General features: G+C 35.1%; 1 protein-coding gene across 1 annotated transcript; it reads right to left on the bottom strand.

Annotated features, from left to right (window-relative positions):
- Window positions 1–10,835: 10,835 nt before the first annotated feature.
- LOC123524336 (heat shock 70 kDa protein 12A-like) lies at window positions 10,836–19,152 on the bottom strand. Its single transcript, XM_045302454.2, has 2 exons — window positions 18,031–19,152; window positions 10,836–11,265 (listed from the first exon to the last, which is right to left on the bottom strand). Exons 1-2 carry the CDS (start codon window positions 18,945–18,947, stop codon window positions 10,836–10,838), a joined length of 1,347 nt encoding a protein of 448 aa, XP_045158389.2. The 5' UTR covers window positions 18,948–19,152.
- Window positions 19,153–20,366: the final 1,214 nt, after the last annotated feature.

Genomic DNA, 20,366 nt, shown 5'->3' with positions numbered 1-20,366 from the left:
CTGTCTGTGGCTTCTTGCATCATGTAGTTAGCAGTTATTGCCTATTCCTCTGAGCACCAAAGCACCAAATCATCCGCATAGAGAGCAACTTTGACTCCTCTTGGAAGTTCAGCCACCAGATCATTGATGAAGAGAAGAATGAGAGTAGGAGAGAGTATTCCTCCTTGGGGAACTCCATTTCTCTGCAGAAACTTATGACTAGAGGTTTCATCATGTTCACTCTAGCCCTTCGGTTGAAGAGAGATAGATAGGACTTTATCCATCTATACACGGTGCCTCCAACACCATTCCTCTGTAGTTTTACCAGAAGACCATCCACCCATACCTTGACAAATGCTCTCTGAATGTCTACCCATGTCACTAGAGTAACCATTTTTGCCTGAAAGGCATTTTCGATTTCTTGTGCAAGGTATGTTGTTTGATCCTCTGTTGGCCGGAATGACCTGAAGCCAGCCTGTTGGTGGGCCAAGGTATTGTTACTTTCCAAGCACCACTTCATGCGTTGGTTTATGATGCTTTCCATGGTCTTTCCCACTGTGCTGGTGAGACTAATAGGGCGATAGCTGGCTACTTTCTTTTTGTCCTTTCCACGTTTTAGGATAGGTGCCATGATCGCTTCCCTCCAGACCTGTGGAAGTTTCCCCTCCTTCCAGCTCAGATTGAAGACATCTAGAAGTGTTTTCGTAGCAAAACTTCCCATATGGGTCAGCATCTCATTGGTGATGTGGTCTGGTCCTGATGATTTCTTGGCCTTGAGCTTCTTCAGTGCTGTAAGTAGCTCATTTAGTGTGAGGCTTGTTTCCATCACTTCTTCCTTGGACTTTTTGGATCTTCTCTCTCCTTCCTACCTTCTAACTTCTCTTTGCCATCCTCTGTTGACTGTGATATTGCTTACTTTTTCGTAGTTTTCAGCAAACTTATTTGCAGCCTGTTTTCCAATCAGCAGAGAACCATTTTCTTCTACAGATGTAGTGCCTCTTTCACTTCCGCCTTCAACATTCAATTGCCGTGTAAGTTTCCAAGGCTTTGTACTGTCTCTTTCTAAATTGAGTGAGGCAGTTTTTTCTTTCCAGTTCCGTCTTCTGACCTGGATCTTTGCTCGCAGAAACTTGGCCCTTACCTTTTGGAGTTTTATGTTGTTGGTTTGGGACGGTTGTGTTTCAGCCTCTTGCCTGGCTTCTGACAACTCCTCCTGAAGGCCCTCTAGATCCTTGTTCCACTATGGCTTGTAATCTCTCCTGGAATCTCTAGGAATACATTTTTTAGCTGCCTGGAGTAGGGCTGCATTGAAGTCCTTTGTGACTTTGTTGATGTCCCTGCCTTCAGTGCGAATCTGTCTGCAGGTTTCTTCTGTAAGCTCTCTGTATTTTTTCCAATCAGCCTTTTTGTAGTTCCAACGAGGTAAGATTGGTTCCTGTATGGTCCTGTATTGCAAGGTGAGGTAAACAGGACGGTGATCGCTACCGCCTAGTTGCTGTCCTACTTCTCTTGCAATATTCTTGTGGATGTCTTCAGTGCAGAAACCAAGATCAGGGATAAAAGTGGTGTGCCAACATCTGGAATAGAAAGTGTCCTGGTCGTCGGGGTTGTTGATCAGCAACAAGTTGTGATCATCTTACCAGGACTCTACCTCTTCTCCCCGCCTGTCTATGTGATCATATTCCAGCTCTGTGAGTGGCTGTTGAAGTCGCAAATGACTAGGAAGTTTGAGTCCTGCACTGGGATCGTGTCAAGGGATATAGGTTTGTCATTTGGTGGGGAGTAGAGGTTGACAACATTTAACTCCACATCTCTAAGTTTTAGGCGTAACACCTGATACTCGGAGTCATCCACGTGCACGGTGATCTGCATTGCTGCTATGTTGTTTCTCACCAGTATTAGGATTCCCCCCTTGCTCCTACCCAACCTGTTACAACGGAAGCACTGGTAGCCTCTAACCTTGAAGGAGTTTTCCTCGCTAAGCTGAGCCTCTTGGATGCAGCAGACCTGAATGTCCTTATCAAACAAGATGTTCTCTAAGTCAATTTTCTTATTGTGGTCAGTAGATTTCCTCCCTCGTCTCCTAGTTCTAAGGCGATGGGAGTTACCTCCAGTAGTATGAGGTGGGCTCTGTCGAGGCTCAGAGCCCGGCACTGATTCTGCCTGGAAGGATCTCAAAGAACCGCATCAGTAGACCGTTTGACACACGCTGTAGTTCTTTTGTTTTTTGTCTATTTTTCTAACATTATATTTTTCAGATCAACCACTTTTTTAACGTGACACGCGTATATCAGTAGATGCCTCCCATAGACTCCCGGAATATCATATTTCCATATTTCCAACATTTTAATTTTGTCTAATAACGTGTACAAACACACACAGCAAACACAGAAAATAGTTTAAGTTTCGAATCTAGAGTTCTAAATATAGTCACCCTTAAATTTATATCTGTGATATTATTTCTAGTGCCTTCTGTACAGAAATTTATTTTAAGATTCTAAAGATCATAGTCTTGTTATTTACTGGTGTTATATTTAGATTCTATTCATAGTATTCATATATACATTATTTACTGAACATTATGCCATCTGTGTCTTTTCTATATATAGAGAAACATTGAAATTGAAACATAAAGTATATTCGCCTGATTTATTGTCAATATTGACGATGTCATTGTGACACATGCCTAGCAACAGCCAAAAATAGTTCTATATGTACATTATATAAAAAGTATAGAATTCATGACGAAAAGAATTGAACGATATGGGTAAAGCATAGGTACAGGGGAAGTGCAATAATAAAACAATTGATAATTGTGAAAGAGGATATATTTTGTGAGATGTATCAATGTATGAAATGGGTAAGCTCTATCTGCCTTAGGCATAAAAAATGTTTGTTTCCGGTATCCCGAACTACCCTAAATTTGTGGCCCGACCCTAAATGTTTTTATGGCCTTGGAGAATTTTTTTCACAAAAAAATTGCAAAACTGCACTTTTTATGATTTAAACATGCTCAGTGACGTTAAAAATCAACTTACTGATGCTCTAAAGGCATAACCCCCTTGTATTCATTTTTTGACACAAAATATTTTCTGAAAAGTCCCCCTTAATAAAAAAAAATCCAGAAAAAAAAAAATTCCGACCTACCTACCCACCCTAACTTTTTTGAGCATGTTACTAGAAACAAAGAATTTTTTAGGCCTTTTTCTGTTGAATCACTTGCAGAGACAGTTACTAAGGGTGCTAAAAGAGTGAAAGAGAATATTAACAAAAATATTTACAAGTAAGAGGGAGAAAAAAGTAAACTATGAAAGCTAAAACAGTGGAAGCTTGATTAAAGGCGAGAGACGGTCAATTAGGATGAGAGCCATCTTTAAAAGTTCATTTGAAAGACGGGATAGGTTATCAGATTGGAGGTCGCTTCAGATGGGGTTTTAACGTATAGCTCAGTAGACGGGTATGTCGGTAATCTCCCTGATGGGATGAGGTAACTCTGGTGTTGAAAACGACTTGTTCATTAGTCAATTTGACGAGAACAATCCAGCGACTGTGACATATGTATTACACTGTATGTGCGTGTGAATTTGGATGACTCAGCGTGACAACTTCTGGTTGATCAAATTGAGTTTGGGTGTGCGAGACCAGGCCCCAATTTCACGAAAAAACTTAAGTAATTACTTAGCTAAGTCTGTTATTTCAAATGCCTGTATTAGCTCTTTATGTGTCTTTAATGTTGACTTTTTCATCTATAACAGAACCGTATATGACTATTTCATAAATTAAAACACAACAATTCTGAGTTTTAAAGAAAACGAAATATAAAAATAAGAAATATACTTAAGAAAATACTTAAGTTCGTTATATCGTGCTTAAGTAGAAATGTGATATTTGCTTGACTGAAATAAGTACTGCAGACAAATACTACTAACCATAGAATAATTTAGCTACAAATACATTGTTATAGCAAAAATCAACATGAAATAATAATAAATTAAGTAATAGCATAATTTTGAAGTAACAGACTTAACTAAGTAATTACTTAAGTTTTTTCGTGAAATCGGGGCCAGTATTCATTTATAGTTGAACAAAGGTCTGGTAAGCCAACTCAAGCGGTCACAGTTCACCTTTACATTTCTTTGAAATTTTCTATAAGAGTTTGGTTTACTTCTTGGTTGGCATGTTGATGTGTTCATGTTTTGACATGTCACTTGATATAGACTCGCCAAGATATCTGACCGATTTGATAGAGTACATTGTATTTTGTTTCTTATTCACTGTTTCCTTCTAGTTTCGCGAACAATTCAAATTTGTATGTGTTACATTCCATATTAACGGAATTCAAGTATAGATGACAGTATCATCCGAAAATCAAAGAACTTTGATAGGACATCTTGTGTGCTTGCGTGAGCGAGCCCGCCAGATCTAGAGAGAGAGGGAGAGAGACGTCGTTGACATAGAATAAGAAGACGAGTGGTCATTTTACATACCTTACATACCTCTGAGAGAGGAACGTGTTGATTTGGAGCTTGATCCGTTAAATCCTACGTACTGCAGCCATTGTCAAGTAATCTTTAGACCACGTATCCCGTATTTTGAATTTTTGGTAGGACTTCATGACCCATCTTGCAAAATCTTTTACTTTAGGCTAAAAATACGGAAAATTTATTTTAACTGTTCACAGATTATTCACTGACATTGCATGTTGGCTAAAACGCTTTATAGGAGACAATTTGCTAACGACTTCTGCATTAAAAATGACAGAGATACAAGTTTATAACTAACTAGATTTGAACTGCTGCCGTTCTTGTTAATCAGTCTTTCATTTGCAGTCTTCTATTGTAAAGGTTTGACGCTGTTACCAATGGACATCTGAAGGAGTGTTTCTTATATGGGCGAGAGTTCGTGTTCTTTTTTATCATCGTTGACAATTCCTTTCAAGTGAAAGAAGCACTTCTTTATTTATATCTATTTAGACCCTTTTCGCTCGGCATATATATAACAATATGTGGAGAGTGTAATGATGTATTTACTATAAACGAAAATGGCTTTAGTTCTACAGCTGTTTTCAAAATTTCGTGTAACTCTGAAAAGTAGATATCACACTTGAAATTATACATTGTGTGAGTACGTACTAACTAGCATGTGTTTATGTTGGTAAACAAGATTATCAAGCTGTTGCCATATCCTTCGATTCATTTCTAGATAAATTCTGTATTTTTACACAATAAGCATATAGCTTTGTTGAGCTGTTACCAGGCTAGTGTCATGATGACATTGTTAACATAGGCGTATGCCAATGATAAGAATTGGGTTCATGTAGATAAGTATTAAATAAACAAAAGGTTCATAATGGCCATGGATCGCAGAGTTTCACAACTTGCTTGAAATTCTTTTGAAATCGAGTTATTGCTTCAGAGCTTAACTTTTCAGAGGACAAGTTTTCCATGTAGCATATTTGCGGAGGATTTGCGGGAATGGTGGGGGGGGGGGGGGGGGATTTTATGACACTTAATGACTGCTGTTGTGATAGTCTGTTAAAACTGAAGGTTTTCTTCCCTACAGGTTTTCTTAAACTAACATAGTGTCCATTGAACTGTACTTTTTCTTTTGTCATACCTTTTCTAACTGTTTAACTTAATCGTTGTTTGATATGTTTTCACTGGTTTTAATTAACATCTACAAAGTGAAACTGTAATGACGACTTACCAGCTTTTTTGGTCCTTTGGAATCACGGAGTCGAGTCAATAGATGTGTAACAGAGTTCCGCTTAAGCAGGTGCTAGGTGGGGGCGAGGACAGACTCAGTCAAACCGAGTATGCTATTATTCTGCTTGGCTGCATTTTATGCTTCCAAAGGATCTTTTCACAGACTTTATTAACTATCACAACAGCAATCTTTAAGTGCCATGTGGCGGCTGTAAAAAGTCTCCCCGTACATGGATTCAGTGTTGTTATATTTTTCTGGTCCTTTGGGATCAATGAGACCATCCAATAGATGTGTAATATAGTTCCTTTTAAGCCAGCGCAAGGGGCAGAGGTGTTGCACAGTTCATTACTTCTCATAAACAGACTCAATCAAACCTAGTCTGCTATTTTTCTGCTTGGTTGCATTCTATGCTTCCAAAGGATCTTTTTACAGATTTTATTATTTAGTTATAATAAAAGACCCAAGACGTCCTTTCGTGCATTATTTCAGGCAAGGGTTAGCACTTGGGTTGGACCGAATTACCTTCGGAACTTCATGACTTCCTCACATAGTAGACGTCTACATCCTTTTTGTGGTTTCCATTTAAGAGCGATTAGGGGCAAGCGATCTTAAGGTATTAGACCCGTAATAGAGTACCTCCTTTTTGAAGAGTATTTAATTGCTACCATAAACCTACTTTGACTACAATTTTCAGGAGGGTGTAGGTTCAAGCCCCATTGTGACCATTTTTTCCCTTATTTTCCCTTTTTTCTAATAAGCTTTTACTTCTTTCAAGACTTGCTATTGATTTATTGTACACAAGTGGAAAAAATTTACTTGATAAGCGATTTCTTGCTGTACAAAGTGAATTTACCTCTGAAACAGAAGGGGTAGAGTTAGACATATTTATAAATACAGAGGTTAATTCGGTAAAAGTTCTCTTTTTACCTTCATTCTTTAGTTTACATATTGTGGAAGAAATTTAGACAGATTTTACTTCTGCCCCAAGGTTATTTTTGAATGAAGTAAGAAAAATTCAAAACAGACCCGCAGGATTCGACCTTAATTTTTCAATGTTGGAGTAAGAGTTTTGTCTCATTAAATACGTTTACTTGAGTTACCCTAGAAAAAAGATATTGACAAGTTTTATTTTGCCTTTTTAATTGTTTACCAATAGTTTGATGTTTCTTTTATCAAAATTGATGGTATATTGAATTCTATGCTAACGTTTTAGATAGTGGCCATCACTTTGAAATTTGTCTCTACTTGAGCTTGAGGAAATACAAATTATACAAAATTAATAAAAAACGACACGGTAAAAGTTGTTTAAAAATTGCAACACAGTGCGGAATACGGTCAACTTTAAGAACATACCAAGCAAATGCTATTTTTTAAACATTACAATTAGGGGTCTAATTAGGGTTAATGCAATACATAATCCATACCGTACCCCCTGTCTTGTTTAAAATGTTACAACGGTTATAATTAACACTCACTACGTCTCTTTTATGACAATTCTTGTACATTTTATTGTTCAGTCTAGGAGATTATTTAATATATATTCAAGAAAAAGTTGTGATTCTTGTGTTTTCCATTTTTGTCCATTCTTTTTTCCATTGTGAGTTCTCTTGAATCCCTTCATTGACTTCAGCGTTACTGTTTTATATTATGAAATGTTCAAATATGTGAAAAAGTAAAAACAAACTTACCGGAACATATTTCTGTCATAAGACACCTGACAGTTGTTTATTTCTGGTCACCATTGCCAAAAGTTCTCTATTTTGCCTTTATTTGTCGGAAATTTTACGTGTTATGATTCGCAAAGGACATGCAGCCCTTGTAGACGTGTCACGCTTATTTTTTTTCACACTACATTTTCTTTCTGGAAAAGGGGGCTTACTTGTACAAACAACAAGCTGTTCATAAAATGAATAAAATGATATCATTTCAGATTTAAGTTTTAATATTTTGTTTATGGCATATTGTTTTATGCGAATCAAAAATTTCGTAAATGTACATCTTGTAGTATGAATGTTTTGCAAAAAAAAACAAACAAATAAAAACAATAAAAACAAACAAAAATATCGAGTGATGTTAGATGTTCCGATTAGTACTGAAGCATAGAAGTCTGTTGATACAATCCCGTTAGTCTGCTTGAACTAATAAACATATATTAAGGTACTTCCGCCATCTTGAATTTAGAGTGACCTTCATTTGAAGTGTGAAAATATAGTGAACAAAAGCTTTCAAATGCAGCTGTTCCAGAATACAAAAACAGCTCAGTTTGCAAGACCTGAACTAAAAGTAGCTGTATAAAAAATAAAATTAAAATTTGGAAATAAACAAAGAAGATATTTTACCTGTATTTTTCCAAATTTTTGGTTAGATTTATAAATCCTTTCAAAATACTTTATTAAAACTTCATGAATGGCAAAAGTTAGTTCAAAGTTTCAATTAGTGCATAGGAGAATTGTCTTACTGAATAGAACTAAACTTATTACAAAATCTGTTTTCAAATCTGACCACCTCATGTATTAAAACGAAAATAAATCTGTACATATTGCTATTTTCAGCATACATAAAAGTAGTGCAATGTGCGGACAATGATTTTTGTACGTATGGTGTACCAAACTGCCTAAAGTTGTAAGACAAGTCTCAGACTAAATGTGAACAAGATTTGGCAACGATCCAAAATTCTTTTCAAGGATTGTGCAAGTATAAGAAAGGTTTAATTTATTATAGTGGAATTTATGTACTTACGCGCTGCTTATCTTACGGAAAATTTGGTGGAAATGGAATTTTCGGCACTTCCTGCGGTAACTACCGAAATTACTTAACGTAACTTTCTCACTCATACGTGATTGTATATTTATAAATTATGAAAACAATCGAAATATTTGCTTTATCACGATATATGCAAATATTTTAGACAATCTTGAAACATTAGGCCTCAGTATTTCCGCATACTGGTCCGGGACAAGTTCGATGTGTACAGTGATTCCTTATTAGATGTTTCATGCGTCGTAAACTAACCAATTTTGATCTATCGACTTTTTAAACAATATGAGAATAATGCAGCATGTTTTAGAAAACACAGTGAGAATAAATCAGTATACACCTGAAAATGATAGTCTTGCTATTTGCCGAGTGCACACTTGTTTTCTATCGTCGTTAATATAAAGTAGACTAGTAAATATTCGTACACATGCAGAATCTCATAAACACTTCTTTAATGTATGTTCTCTGAAATGAACAAATAACTGGCTCAACTGAGACACCATACTTTAAAGTAAATTCAGTTTATTCACCACGAGGTTCAAAATGCACGGGAGTCTCGTGATAATACATGCCTTTAATTTCACATGGTTGAAGTGTAAACAAATAGTTAAATTTGCTTCGTTTTATTTCTCACGGAAAAGATCGGACGGTTTTTTTATATTGGAATAATTATAGAACATCTATGCATTTAAAGTTGAAAGTTGATTGTTTTCTACAGGACGTAAAACTGAAACAAGTAAGCACTTTTACCTTTTCAGTAATGATCCTCAGGTGAACTTTGACATTGTTTACGAAGAGAAATCAGTTTTGTGTCATCTTGAAATGCGTTGTTCGGCTGAAACGTATAGTTCCCGGAAAAGATCTAAAATGGTTTATTTTGGGGATTTTTGTTTTATTTATAAATTCAACACAATGTGCAATAGTTCCAGTTTTTGAAAATGATTGAAATTCAACTTTATTTAAGAAAAAGTTTCGATCTTACAGTAATATTTTGTCAGCGGATGCTTACAAATTTTAAGTGAAACGGCTTTCTTGTCCAAGGGAGGTGTGTAAAGCGAAAAACTATCATTACACATTGCGTTTATTCTTTAAATGTGAAGGATCGGTAACAGATTAAGGAGATCGGACAGTGAAAAACTATACTAAATGAACATCTCTAACCATGAATAAGGAGACATACATATTTTAGTAAGGAAATCTCAGGTAAAAGAACAATCATATATTTTATTCCTTGAAATAAACATGGCGGCGAAATATTTTAGAAAAACTGTGCACGTGTTTTGCGCATTAGAATGTTTAACGACATTTTCTTGAAAAAGTAACGCTCGTGTGCACTATTTTGGCATTTCTTTGATTTGAAAATAAATATTTTTATAGCATTTTAGGTTGCATACGATACCAAAATTTTGCACCAAAAATGTTCACTCATTTTCTTCCAAAGCACCGTGGAGATAGGGTTCAGCGTAGCTTTCATGCTCGCAAGTTTACCTAAAGATATATCTTTTCTACTTTTATCATATATTTTTGTGCCCTTGCATTTCGAAAGCTGTGTCGTGGATTCTGATTTTTCACATGAATTTCTAATTTCAATTTGCGGAAATACCTTAAACACTGGCTGGCCAGTTCATATCCAAAACTGACCATTTCATATTCAAGACTACTAACCGTTGAGCACAATCAACCAAACAACTTATTACGATATCATATTTTATACCTAACTGATTATGCTAAAAAAAATGTACATTACACTAATTTCTGTATTTTCACCACCGGCCTTGAACAGCCTCAGTCAAACCGAGACTGCAACATTTTCATTTTTGTTGTGTTGGGCGACCTGTTGAGTTTCCACTTATTTTGAAATAAATAATTACATGTAAGGGATAAAATTAATTTGAACAATGTTTTTTTTTTCAAAACAAATGGTGTGCATTTTTATTTAAAACTTTATTCATCAGGGGTAATATTATGAATAGTTTATCTAGAATTTTGTTGTTCTTTTCCGAGAACGTTTTGGACACGCTATGTACATTTCTCTAAGATCTGGTTTGTGTTTTCATCACATCGGCACAATTATAGGTCACATGGCGACTTTTCACCTTTCCATGGCGGAGAAAGACCTCAGGAGACCCCTGGCTACATTTCATCACTGACGGGTCTAGAACTACTGTAATCCAGCTTGACTGCTTCCTCACATGAAACTTCTACACCAAAGAGTGGTTTAAACCCACAGAAGTGAGTGGAAAACGATTCAAAGTAAGCGACTTGGATCATTCGGCCATAGAGGTCCAACTCCTCCCCGACTGTTGCCACTTTATTTTTAACTGCAAATATCTTTACAGGCAAAACATTTTCTCGGGCTGATATCATCGCGGTTTCTTCGATTTTTTTTCAACTTAGACTAACAATTTAAATCCGTAATTAAACTGAGCCCTGCGTTCTTTAATAACTGGATTTTGTCTTCGGAAACCCATTTTTACAGCACCTTTCATCACAGCGAGGCTTCCTTCAGGTGGGTATATAACACGGACTCCTTGCATTTCTGCTTGCATTCTTTGTCGGACATACTTTGACTCGGAAAATCCACCTACCATAACTAAAACTGAAATAAACTCTCCAATTGCGACCATATCTTGTAGGAGATTCTGCAACTTTTCCATGATACTCTGAACAGTTCTTTGAAACAGTTCCTCCATCACAGAATGTTTTAGTATCATTTTGTTTCTTCTATAATGAATCCTATCCACATATGTTGTATCTTGCAAGACATCAGCGAAGGAAGCATTGTATTCTTCTCGTATAGCATCTTGTAGACCAACTGGTATTCTGCAAGAAAAGTCGTCTACGCATTAAAACTTGGCGACAGGTCGTTACTGTCAAAACATGGCTGCTTGTAAATTGTAACATGGAACACATTACTAATAAGGAACTAAAAAATCATTTCCACAATTAGGGAAACTTGAAAGTTGTTTTTAAACAAGAATTATCAATATCAACAAAAATGTGTTATTTAGTAATTATTTAATATCTTTCGCTTCAACACAGCGATATATAAACCCTCGAAAATCCATGATTAGATTAAGATACTGACTTTTAATTCACATGCACACCATTAAACTATAACGACTCTGACTGAAAACAGATCTGGTGCGCATGTGATATATTACAGACTCCGGTATATTACCGGATTCTAGCGATTTGAATGATTAGTATATTTAATATATGCATTGTGTTACTATGGTAGTGCTAACCCTAACCTTTAGTCAGTATATTAGTATTTTACATATCACACACTAAATGCGTGCGGACATGCAAACATTTGCGTATTTTTGCCGTGCGCTCCGATCATAATGTTTTTGTGACATGCGCAGAACGAAAGCACCAGATCTGTAATGAGAAACCTCGAAATATAAATATGTACAGCTGCGTTAACTGTTTTATATCCTATTCTTGCATAAAAACTACTTTTTTCACTGGATCCGCCCAAGTATTAACGGGAGAAAAATCGTGTGCAAACAAGGCAATTTACGTGCTGTTAATACCCGATTTTTATTTTTGAAATGCTTTCCCAGGGACGTAAATGTATTTCTGCATATTGACATCTGGTATTTGCGTCTTGTTTCTTTCATAAAAACCTCTTCTTGAAGCATTAAAGATGCAATCTAAACCCTAGAATGTTACTGTATCGGCAACTAACGCCAAATGCGCTGCCCCCAACAATGTTCGTACTCGTTTGTTCCCTTGTTTACTCCCCTTTTAGAACTCGGCGTCGATTCAGATTTTGTAGACAAGCGTGAATGTTAAAAAATCGCGTGTAACCTGTGCGATTCTTTGTTTTAAGGAATCATATTTATAATGTTGGTAAGTATCAGTCGGTATGTTTTTATCTAATTTCTCGAAGAATTCATATAAACAGCTTGGACACTACGTTCGTACTCATTCGTACTACAACTGTATACGTACTCAATATAACTCGAATGTAAAGTTATTATTCTTGAAATTGTGCTCGAGTGCACCAAATTGTGAAGTGATATGAACAATTATTGGTACTTTTATGTTTGTTATAACGAAAGATAAAAAAATCGTTTAAAAGTCTTCAGGATGTGCTTTTGACAGTGTTGTTTATTTCTGGGCCATGGATACGGATATTTAAAACATGTTTACCGTTTCCAAGAACAACAGAGAATGGTAAATAAAAATGTACCGGAATCGTCAAGTCATCACATATGAAAACAATACATAAAGTCTTCGTGTAATGTTTTTATGCAAGAATAGCGACAACACACGTTTGTTTTGTGTATTAACGTCTGCAGAGGTCCGCAAGATTGTTTGTGACCGAGACCGAAGGTGTGTATTATCCGTAACAGTAATATTTTGAATTACAGGCACACAATTACCTTTTTGCAAGAGCGATATTTACAGTAACCAAAAAAAAACTTGAAATATTTCTACAATAGCGATACAATACAAAGGCATGTATCATCTTTAAGAATACTATAACAAATGTACTACACTGGATCAACAGTTATCAGGTTACCATTGCTTGGTCTGTAATCAATAAAGCTAACTCCAGGTTAAAATTTCTGTATAGAAAAGGTAAATTTCTTACTATGCACACTAGGAAGTTACTGGTGATGTCCTTGGTTTAATGTCATTTTGACTATGCTTGCTCTTTCTGGTACCCTGGTTTGAGTCAGAATCTTAAAAACAGACTTCAAACTACTCAAAATAAGCTTTTTAGGTTCGTTTTAAACTTGGATAACAGGTCTCATATTGGGCCAGAACAATTTGTCTACTTGGATTGGTTACCAGTTTCTAAGAGGGTTGATCGGATCATATTGTGTCATGTTCACAAAATCAGGTATGGTTATGCCCGAGACTACCTTGGGGAAAATTTTGTCCCATTAAGCACTGTGCATACTCGCAATACCAGGTCAAGCGTAGTTGCACAATCCAACCTTGTTGATTGTGATGGTAGTTATCTTTTCAGGGATACTGGGCGATTTTCCAAACCCAGAGTTCGTGGTTTTGGGGAAAGGTCTTTTGCTTCAAAAGGAGTTCAGTTGTGGAACAACCTCCCTCAGCCTGTTAGAGATATCCCTGTCCAAAGTAGATTCAAGGCTGCTGCCAAGAAGCATTTGTTGTCCTTTTAGATTTATTTTTAACTGATTGGAACATTTTTATTCTAATTACTTTTCATTTTTACTAAGTACAGTGCTGGTTTATTTAATTTAATAATTATTTATTAAACTTTTATCAATAGATAAGTATTTAAAAGTTTTATTTAATTTATTATTTTTCTATTTATTTTTAGTAAGTACAGTGCTGGTTTATTTAATCTATTAATTATTTATTAAATTTTTATCAATAGATAAGTACATAAAACATTTTTATTTAATTTTATTACTTTTCTATATACTTTATCAGTGCTCAAAAAGTAAGTAAGAATCTCACTCTTAGCAATAATAACTTTTTTTTTTATAATGTGTAAGTTTGTGCAATAACTCTGATTCTCTTTCAAGTATAATCCTCCATAATGCTCAAATTTTATCAGTATTACATATATTAGAATTAATAATTTAAGCTCTCTGTGATAATTACATTCCTCTATGCAGATAATTTATTATAACATGCACTCTGTGTTAAGTACATTCCTCTATGTAGAATGATATATTTATTATAATTAATACATGATTTTCCCATGGAACTGCCACCAATAACAAGGACCACAATGAAAATAATTGAAAAACACTTTTCACTTTTTTGTGTTATCCTTGGTATTGGTGTGCATGTCATGGTCTATAACATGTGTATAATAATATGCTATTACTTTTGCTAATATTTATGCATTTTGTTATTGCCATGCTATGTCACTTGTTACCTAAATAAACTTACTTACTTACTTACTTACTTACTTACTTATCGAGAAATATGCACTCGTTCTTAACGGAATAATATCAATTTTCTAAATATTTGAAGTATTTCCGCTGTAGAACTCGTGCATATTTCTCGATACGAAGCTAATAACCTATAAATATTCATTTCATTTAAGATAATCAAAACCAAAAAATCTTGACTGACCTCAATCACGGCCTGTAAACACTGGCTCCTTTTCTTTGTGGAGATGAGTTGAAGAAACGAACCAGTAATACTTCCGAGGCGGCGCTAATGGCCGGAACTATACTAGAAATGTAAACAAATAAAGAAGTTGAGTTTAGTTTTTACTTTCTGTATCAAATTTCTGACCTTATTCTAAAAGGGCAATGTAGTTCCACTCAGAATGGCTTTACTTTTTATCTATACAGATCGATCTGCATAGCAAAGGTATTACTTGACCTGTCGTGAAATAGGACCGGTTTAAACCTAAAGCTGACATATGTCTATATATTTCGCCCTAATTTATACAAGTCAGAGATTTTAAAGTCATCGTACGGATGTTGTTAAAAAGAATGTCTTACTACTGTATAACCTACGTGATATTTAACGGGTTAAAACCGTCTTTGTGTATATTTGGCCAAGAGGAGGGGCCAGTGTTGCAGAGGAGGCGCATTGAACAAAATTGGGAGCCAAAGCACATTTAATATATAAAAGTTTAAGTTATTAGCTCCTCTTGTCTCTATTGTAACATGTGCAATAGTGTCATAAGTTGCAAAAAATTGATATTTGCAATGTAAGGGGACTTTCCCATAGGACAACATTCTTTATGACCAACGAATTCAGAAGTGAATAGTTTTTCTTGCAATCTACTAGTATATGATTTAATTTTTTGATTATATTGGGAAAAACACTTTTGTTTTGAATATTTGATTTGTGTTTAGTCACTTTAAAACGTTTCACTAAAAATCGCTGTAAAAAGCATTCCACAAATAAAGAAATATGAAATAACCTTGCAAAATTTGACAGCTAAAAGTTATTATCCCACCTATTCGAAAGGTAGCAAACGAATTGAAAGCGGCTTGTTTGAAGATATTTATTGCCCGATTAGAATCGAAGGAATATTGTTTTGTCATTGTCCATGTCCGTTTGTCTGTCAAAATTATATTGAGTTAAAAATTTTGTTATTCTTTTTACATTGAAATGTTGAACGACAGAAAAATTGACATAGACAATGTCAGCTATCACCCCAATTCAAACGTGAAATAAATATTTTCAAAATATGACATTTTCAATTTAATAGTTATCTTTTAGAACATGCGTGATACTAAGTTTAACTTAACGATATTTTTAGTAATCTATTTTCATATTTCTTTGTTCAAAGTGTACTAGGTTAATGTAATGAGCGCGTCTATCCATAATACTTTCAGTTTAACTTATACGTGACTTATCACACAACAAAGCAAATATTCAAAATAAAAAGAGTAATTCTAAGAATGAATAATATTTGTAAACAAAACAATTGCTGCAAAGTATACACTACTCCTATTTTAAAATTCGCGTGTCATTAAAACTGTTGTCGTGAGGGAAATTCCCTTAACATTGAAAATAGCATATACAACTAATGAACATATATTAGACATGTAACAATAAGGATAAGAAAAACATCTGTCAAGAAAATGAACAGGCCTTTTACCATTTGCCTGAAATGGCTTTAACTTGACCATAATCTGGCCATGTCTAAAACATGGTTTGACAAGGTATAGCAAATGGAACATTGTCACATCATGGTTATAACAGACATGTCATACCTGTAATATGACTATGAAATGTCCATGCTATTGCTGTAATGATCTGGAACTGATTTCAACATGTCCAAACCTTTGCCAGATCGCTCTTAGATGACACGTTCATATCATTGTCAGTTCACAATTTCTTGTGACCAAGTTCCAGCTTCGATGTGGTAATGTTCTATTTGCGATACCTGGTCAAACCATGTTTCAACCATGGTCATAATGTATCTATATCATAGCCGAAACCTGGTCATTTACCATGGTTTTACCATTTGTCCATGAATGTTTCCGCAGAGTTAATAGCTCATTCTGATTCTATGATTCTTTTTATTGCTGTACATATCTGAGAAGCAGATGTTTTACATAATAAGGTTCAAGATTTCAAATTTACGGGGCCTTGTCTTTCCGTGTCATTAGTGTTAAAAAAGTGAGTTACAGTACCTATTTTTATTGATAATGTGATATCAAGATCGTGAAAACTGATGACAATTTAGTCTTTACAAAACTATTGACATTTACTATCAAAGTACAGATCAAAAAACACCCACTACACTAAATCATTCATTTATACAGCATTTCAATGAGAAAAAGACACGCACTGCTGCTACAAATAATTATGAACAACAAAAAAGAAAGACCTACAATTTTTGCGCCAAAACATAGTGCTCTGTGAAAATAACACATTGTGAAAATTACAAACTTGGCTTTCTTAGACTTACTGAATTGTACAGATTATTGTATTACCAGTGTATAACCAGAGTTGTATCAGTATCTGTTTCTGAATTATCAGTAAATTATAAAGTGAAATTATATCCAGTGTTAATATTATTGTCAGCCAGGAAACTGATTATGTGATTGTCCTATGTTGATGGTCTAAACAGGTCCCACGCAGGCTAACTGTTAGGATTATGAAGTTCATGATACGGATTTAATATGGCCATGCAATTAAACATTGTCAAAATAGTGTCACTTTAACTTAGAATACATCTTGACCGTGATATAGAAGGAACAGTTCATATGGCATTGATTTGACCATAATGTAATCATGGTCAAAACAAATCAATTTGAAAAGAATATGAGTTGGCCATAATATGACCATGAAATTCAGACAACGTCAGAAGTTTGCCATTCAGGAAACTTTGTTTCAACATTGGTATGGAAATGAAATATTTGATGACATTGATTTGATTATAATATGATCATGGTCAAAACAGGTCCAGTAAAGGTATATTTTTCCAAGAACAAGAGGTGACCATAATATGGCCATGAAATTCAACCAAAGTCAAAACATTGCTTCTTCAACAAACATGATCTGGAAGTGAAATATTTTTATGGTATTAGTATGACAATAATTTGACCATGGTCAAAACAGGTTTATTACCCTGACTACGTTTATCATTGTTGTGGACATGGTCAAATCATAGTTGCAACATGGACATTTCATTACCATTGATTTTTATGATTGACAAAACATATCCATTTCATTGTCGGCCATGGTTCAAACATAGTCATCATTGATATGGCAAAGGTCATAAACGCAGGGTTGCCCCTTTTTAAAATAAGGTCTGAAATTCGAAACAGAAAGTAAAACATAAACTCACCATCTTTCTTTGTTTGCATTTCTAGTATAGTTCCGGTAATAAGCGCCGTCTCGGAAGTATCACTGGGTCGTTTTTCAACCAACCCACCTCCAGAAGAAGAGGGAGCTAGAGTCTACAGACCGTGTCAAAACCTTACCAAATTTCAGTATACTATTATAAAATATGTTAAATACCTTAAAGTTTACAAATGTACCTTGTTATACCTTGAGGTTTATTAATAAACACAGCTGTGCATAATATATTTGTTTGGAGCTGAGGTTTCACTGTAAGAAGAATGACTTCTAAAAATGTGTCATTAAACATGTTTACATTAGACTATTTACCTGATAATGGTTTCATCTGTATCTAGTGATGATGCTTCAAATTCCCTTTTCTTTGTCTCAAAATTGCTCATTAAATCTACATATTCGTCCATATATTCAGTTTTAAATTTCATCCAGGTTGGTGCACCAAATAGTTTTACAAAGAGCTGTTCGAACGAGATATTGACATCATTTCCACCGGTAATGTCACCAATAGCTCTGTGAATCTCACGCACTTTGTCCCCTTCTATAACCTCATGTATACATATGTCAACGGTTCCTCCCCCAAGGTCCGCAAGAATGTATTTTTGACCAGGATGAAACTTCTCATATTGTGTGCCTCCTGACTGTTTGACCACCACACACATTGGCTTATTTAGACAATGTGCTGCTGCAGCTTCTGGTTCTAATACAAGTTTAAGATTTTCCGCATCAATACCTGCTCTGTATGCTGCTTCTCGCATGAACTGTTTAGCAGAATCCGACCAAATAGCGGGCACTGTAAGTACCCACTTTATCTTCTCGATTTGGATTCCAACAAGCGCTTGAACTATTTGATTTTCAGCTTGTCGTTTCATGTATTGTATTACCATTCCGAAAAGTAACATTCCAGATATTGGTCTCCCTTGACTATCAAATACCTCCAGGTCTCGTGTTAAATTTTCAGTTTTATGGAGCACAGTTTTGTACCACTCAAAATAAAACCACGTACGATGTGTCCCATTTTCTGTCATATCCGCATATTTTCGCTTTGCTGCTTCTCCAATACAATCGAGATCTTTATTCGTATTCAGAAGTACAGCATTTGGAATCCGTTCTTTATAACCATCCGATGATGCAGTGAATATTTCACGACATTCTTTATCATGAGAAAAAGCATAACCAATATAAGTAGATCCAAAATCCAGCGCAATCACGACACAACTGTCCCCCGCCATCTTGAAATTATCAATAAAATATGTACATTTAAAACTAAACCACTAAACCACTTAAACATGTTAAGATTAAGATGTACATTCACTTCCTGTTTCGTTTTGTAGTTACTGCATTTGAGATGCGTGGTAATGATAAGTCACTGAATTAAAGAGTGGCTTCAAAATACTTGCTTCAGCTACAAAGCAACAAATGCACAAAACTGATACATTTTGTACATGCATGCATGGTACTAGAGATCAAATATTTACACTTCCGCGTAATCTGCACCTGTTTGAAACTTTAACTTATCTTTTTTGCAGTTCATTTAATAACGTTTGTTATTACATCGTATTATATTTTGGACAACCGTTGCGTTTCGCGCTTTTTTTTTTTTATACATTTTTAGACTTTTCACACTTTTAAAGAACCACCGTTTAACAAAGTTAATTGCCTGGTCAACATATGTTATCATTTTGCGAACATGGTTTTATTCAGTCCTTGTACTCTACCTACTATCATTTTCGTAATATAAATCTAGCCAGACTTGGAACAATTCAAAGGCTTCGCAATTTGAAATGAGGTATATATTGCTGGTTAAGGAGCATCGATAAGTTTAACTAGCCTTGAATTTCCAATTTTTATTAACAATGTGCATATAGACTAGGTGGAGGTTTTCCAAATCACTGAAATATAGATAGATATATAAATTGATATTGACTAGGAAATCGTTTTTTAATATTTAAAGTGTTTTGGTTTCTTCTCCTTTTTTTGGACGGAGGAGGGGAGAGAAGGGATGTCGGTTTCGAGGACTCCACATGACAGTACTCGCTGTTCCATTTTGATACTGATAAGAAATCAAAAAAAGACGTTGAAAATTCAATTTTTACTTGAAAACATGTATGTTGAACTGAACAAGTTTCATACGAATATTTTATTGGCCTTACAAACAACTTCTCAATGAAATCTTGCAGGCATAGGACGCAACCAGTTACAATAATTACAACAGACTCGGGCCACAATAGGTACAATACTAGTCGTGCTCCCTGGGACCTCTATTATTCAGAAATAGAATACACCCCCAAGGACCAGACAGTATTACAACAAACTGATAAAAAGTATTGGGAGTCTTCTTACACGACACTATAAGTTTTGCCTATGTGTCACGTCATTTTATTCGTATGAATTTGACAAATATTTCACTGTCAGAGAAGTCATTTCAACACAAACCCAGTGGTAATTGGGAATAGCTTGACATGTAGGACTATTTGCAAAGGTTCAATAATATTACATTTCATCTAAATCCATTATCTTATGCTGTAGGCTATGTTCTTACGCCCTTGTTTGGCTACGGATACTTAAGAAATGGGTCTTGTGCCTATAAAGGTACGGAAAAAGCACATGTAAATTGTCGCAAGACAAGAAGAAGAAAACATATGGCATGA

This window comes from Mercenaria mercenaria, chromosome 3 (assembly GCF_021730395.1).
Source record: "Mercenaria mercenaria strain notata chromosome 3, MADL_Memer_1, whole genome shotgun sequence".
NCBI lineage: Eukaryota > Metazoa > Mollusca > Bivalvia > Venerida > Veneridae > Mercenaria > Mercenaria mercenaria.
The sequence above is the reverse complement of the archived record's forward strand: the minus strand, read 5'-3'. Positions and strand labels throughout refer to the sequence as shown.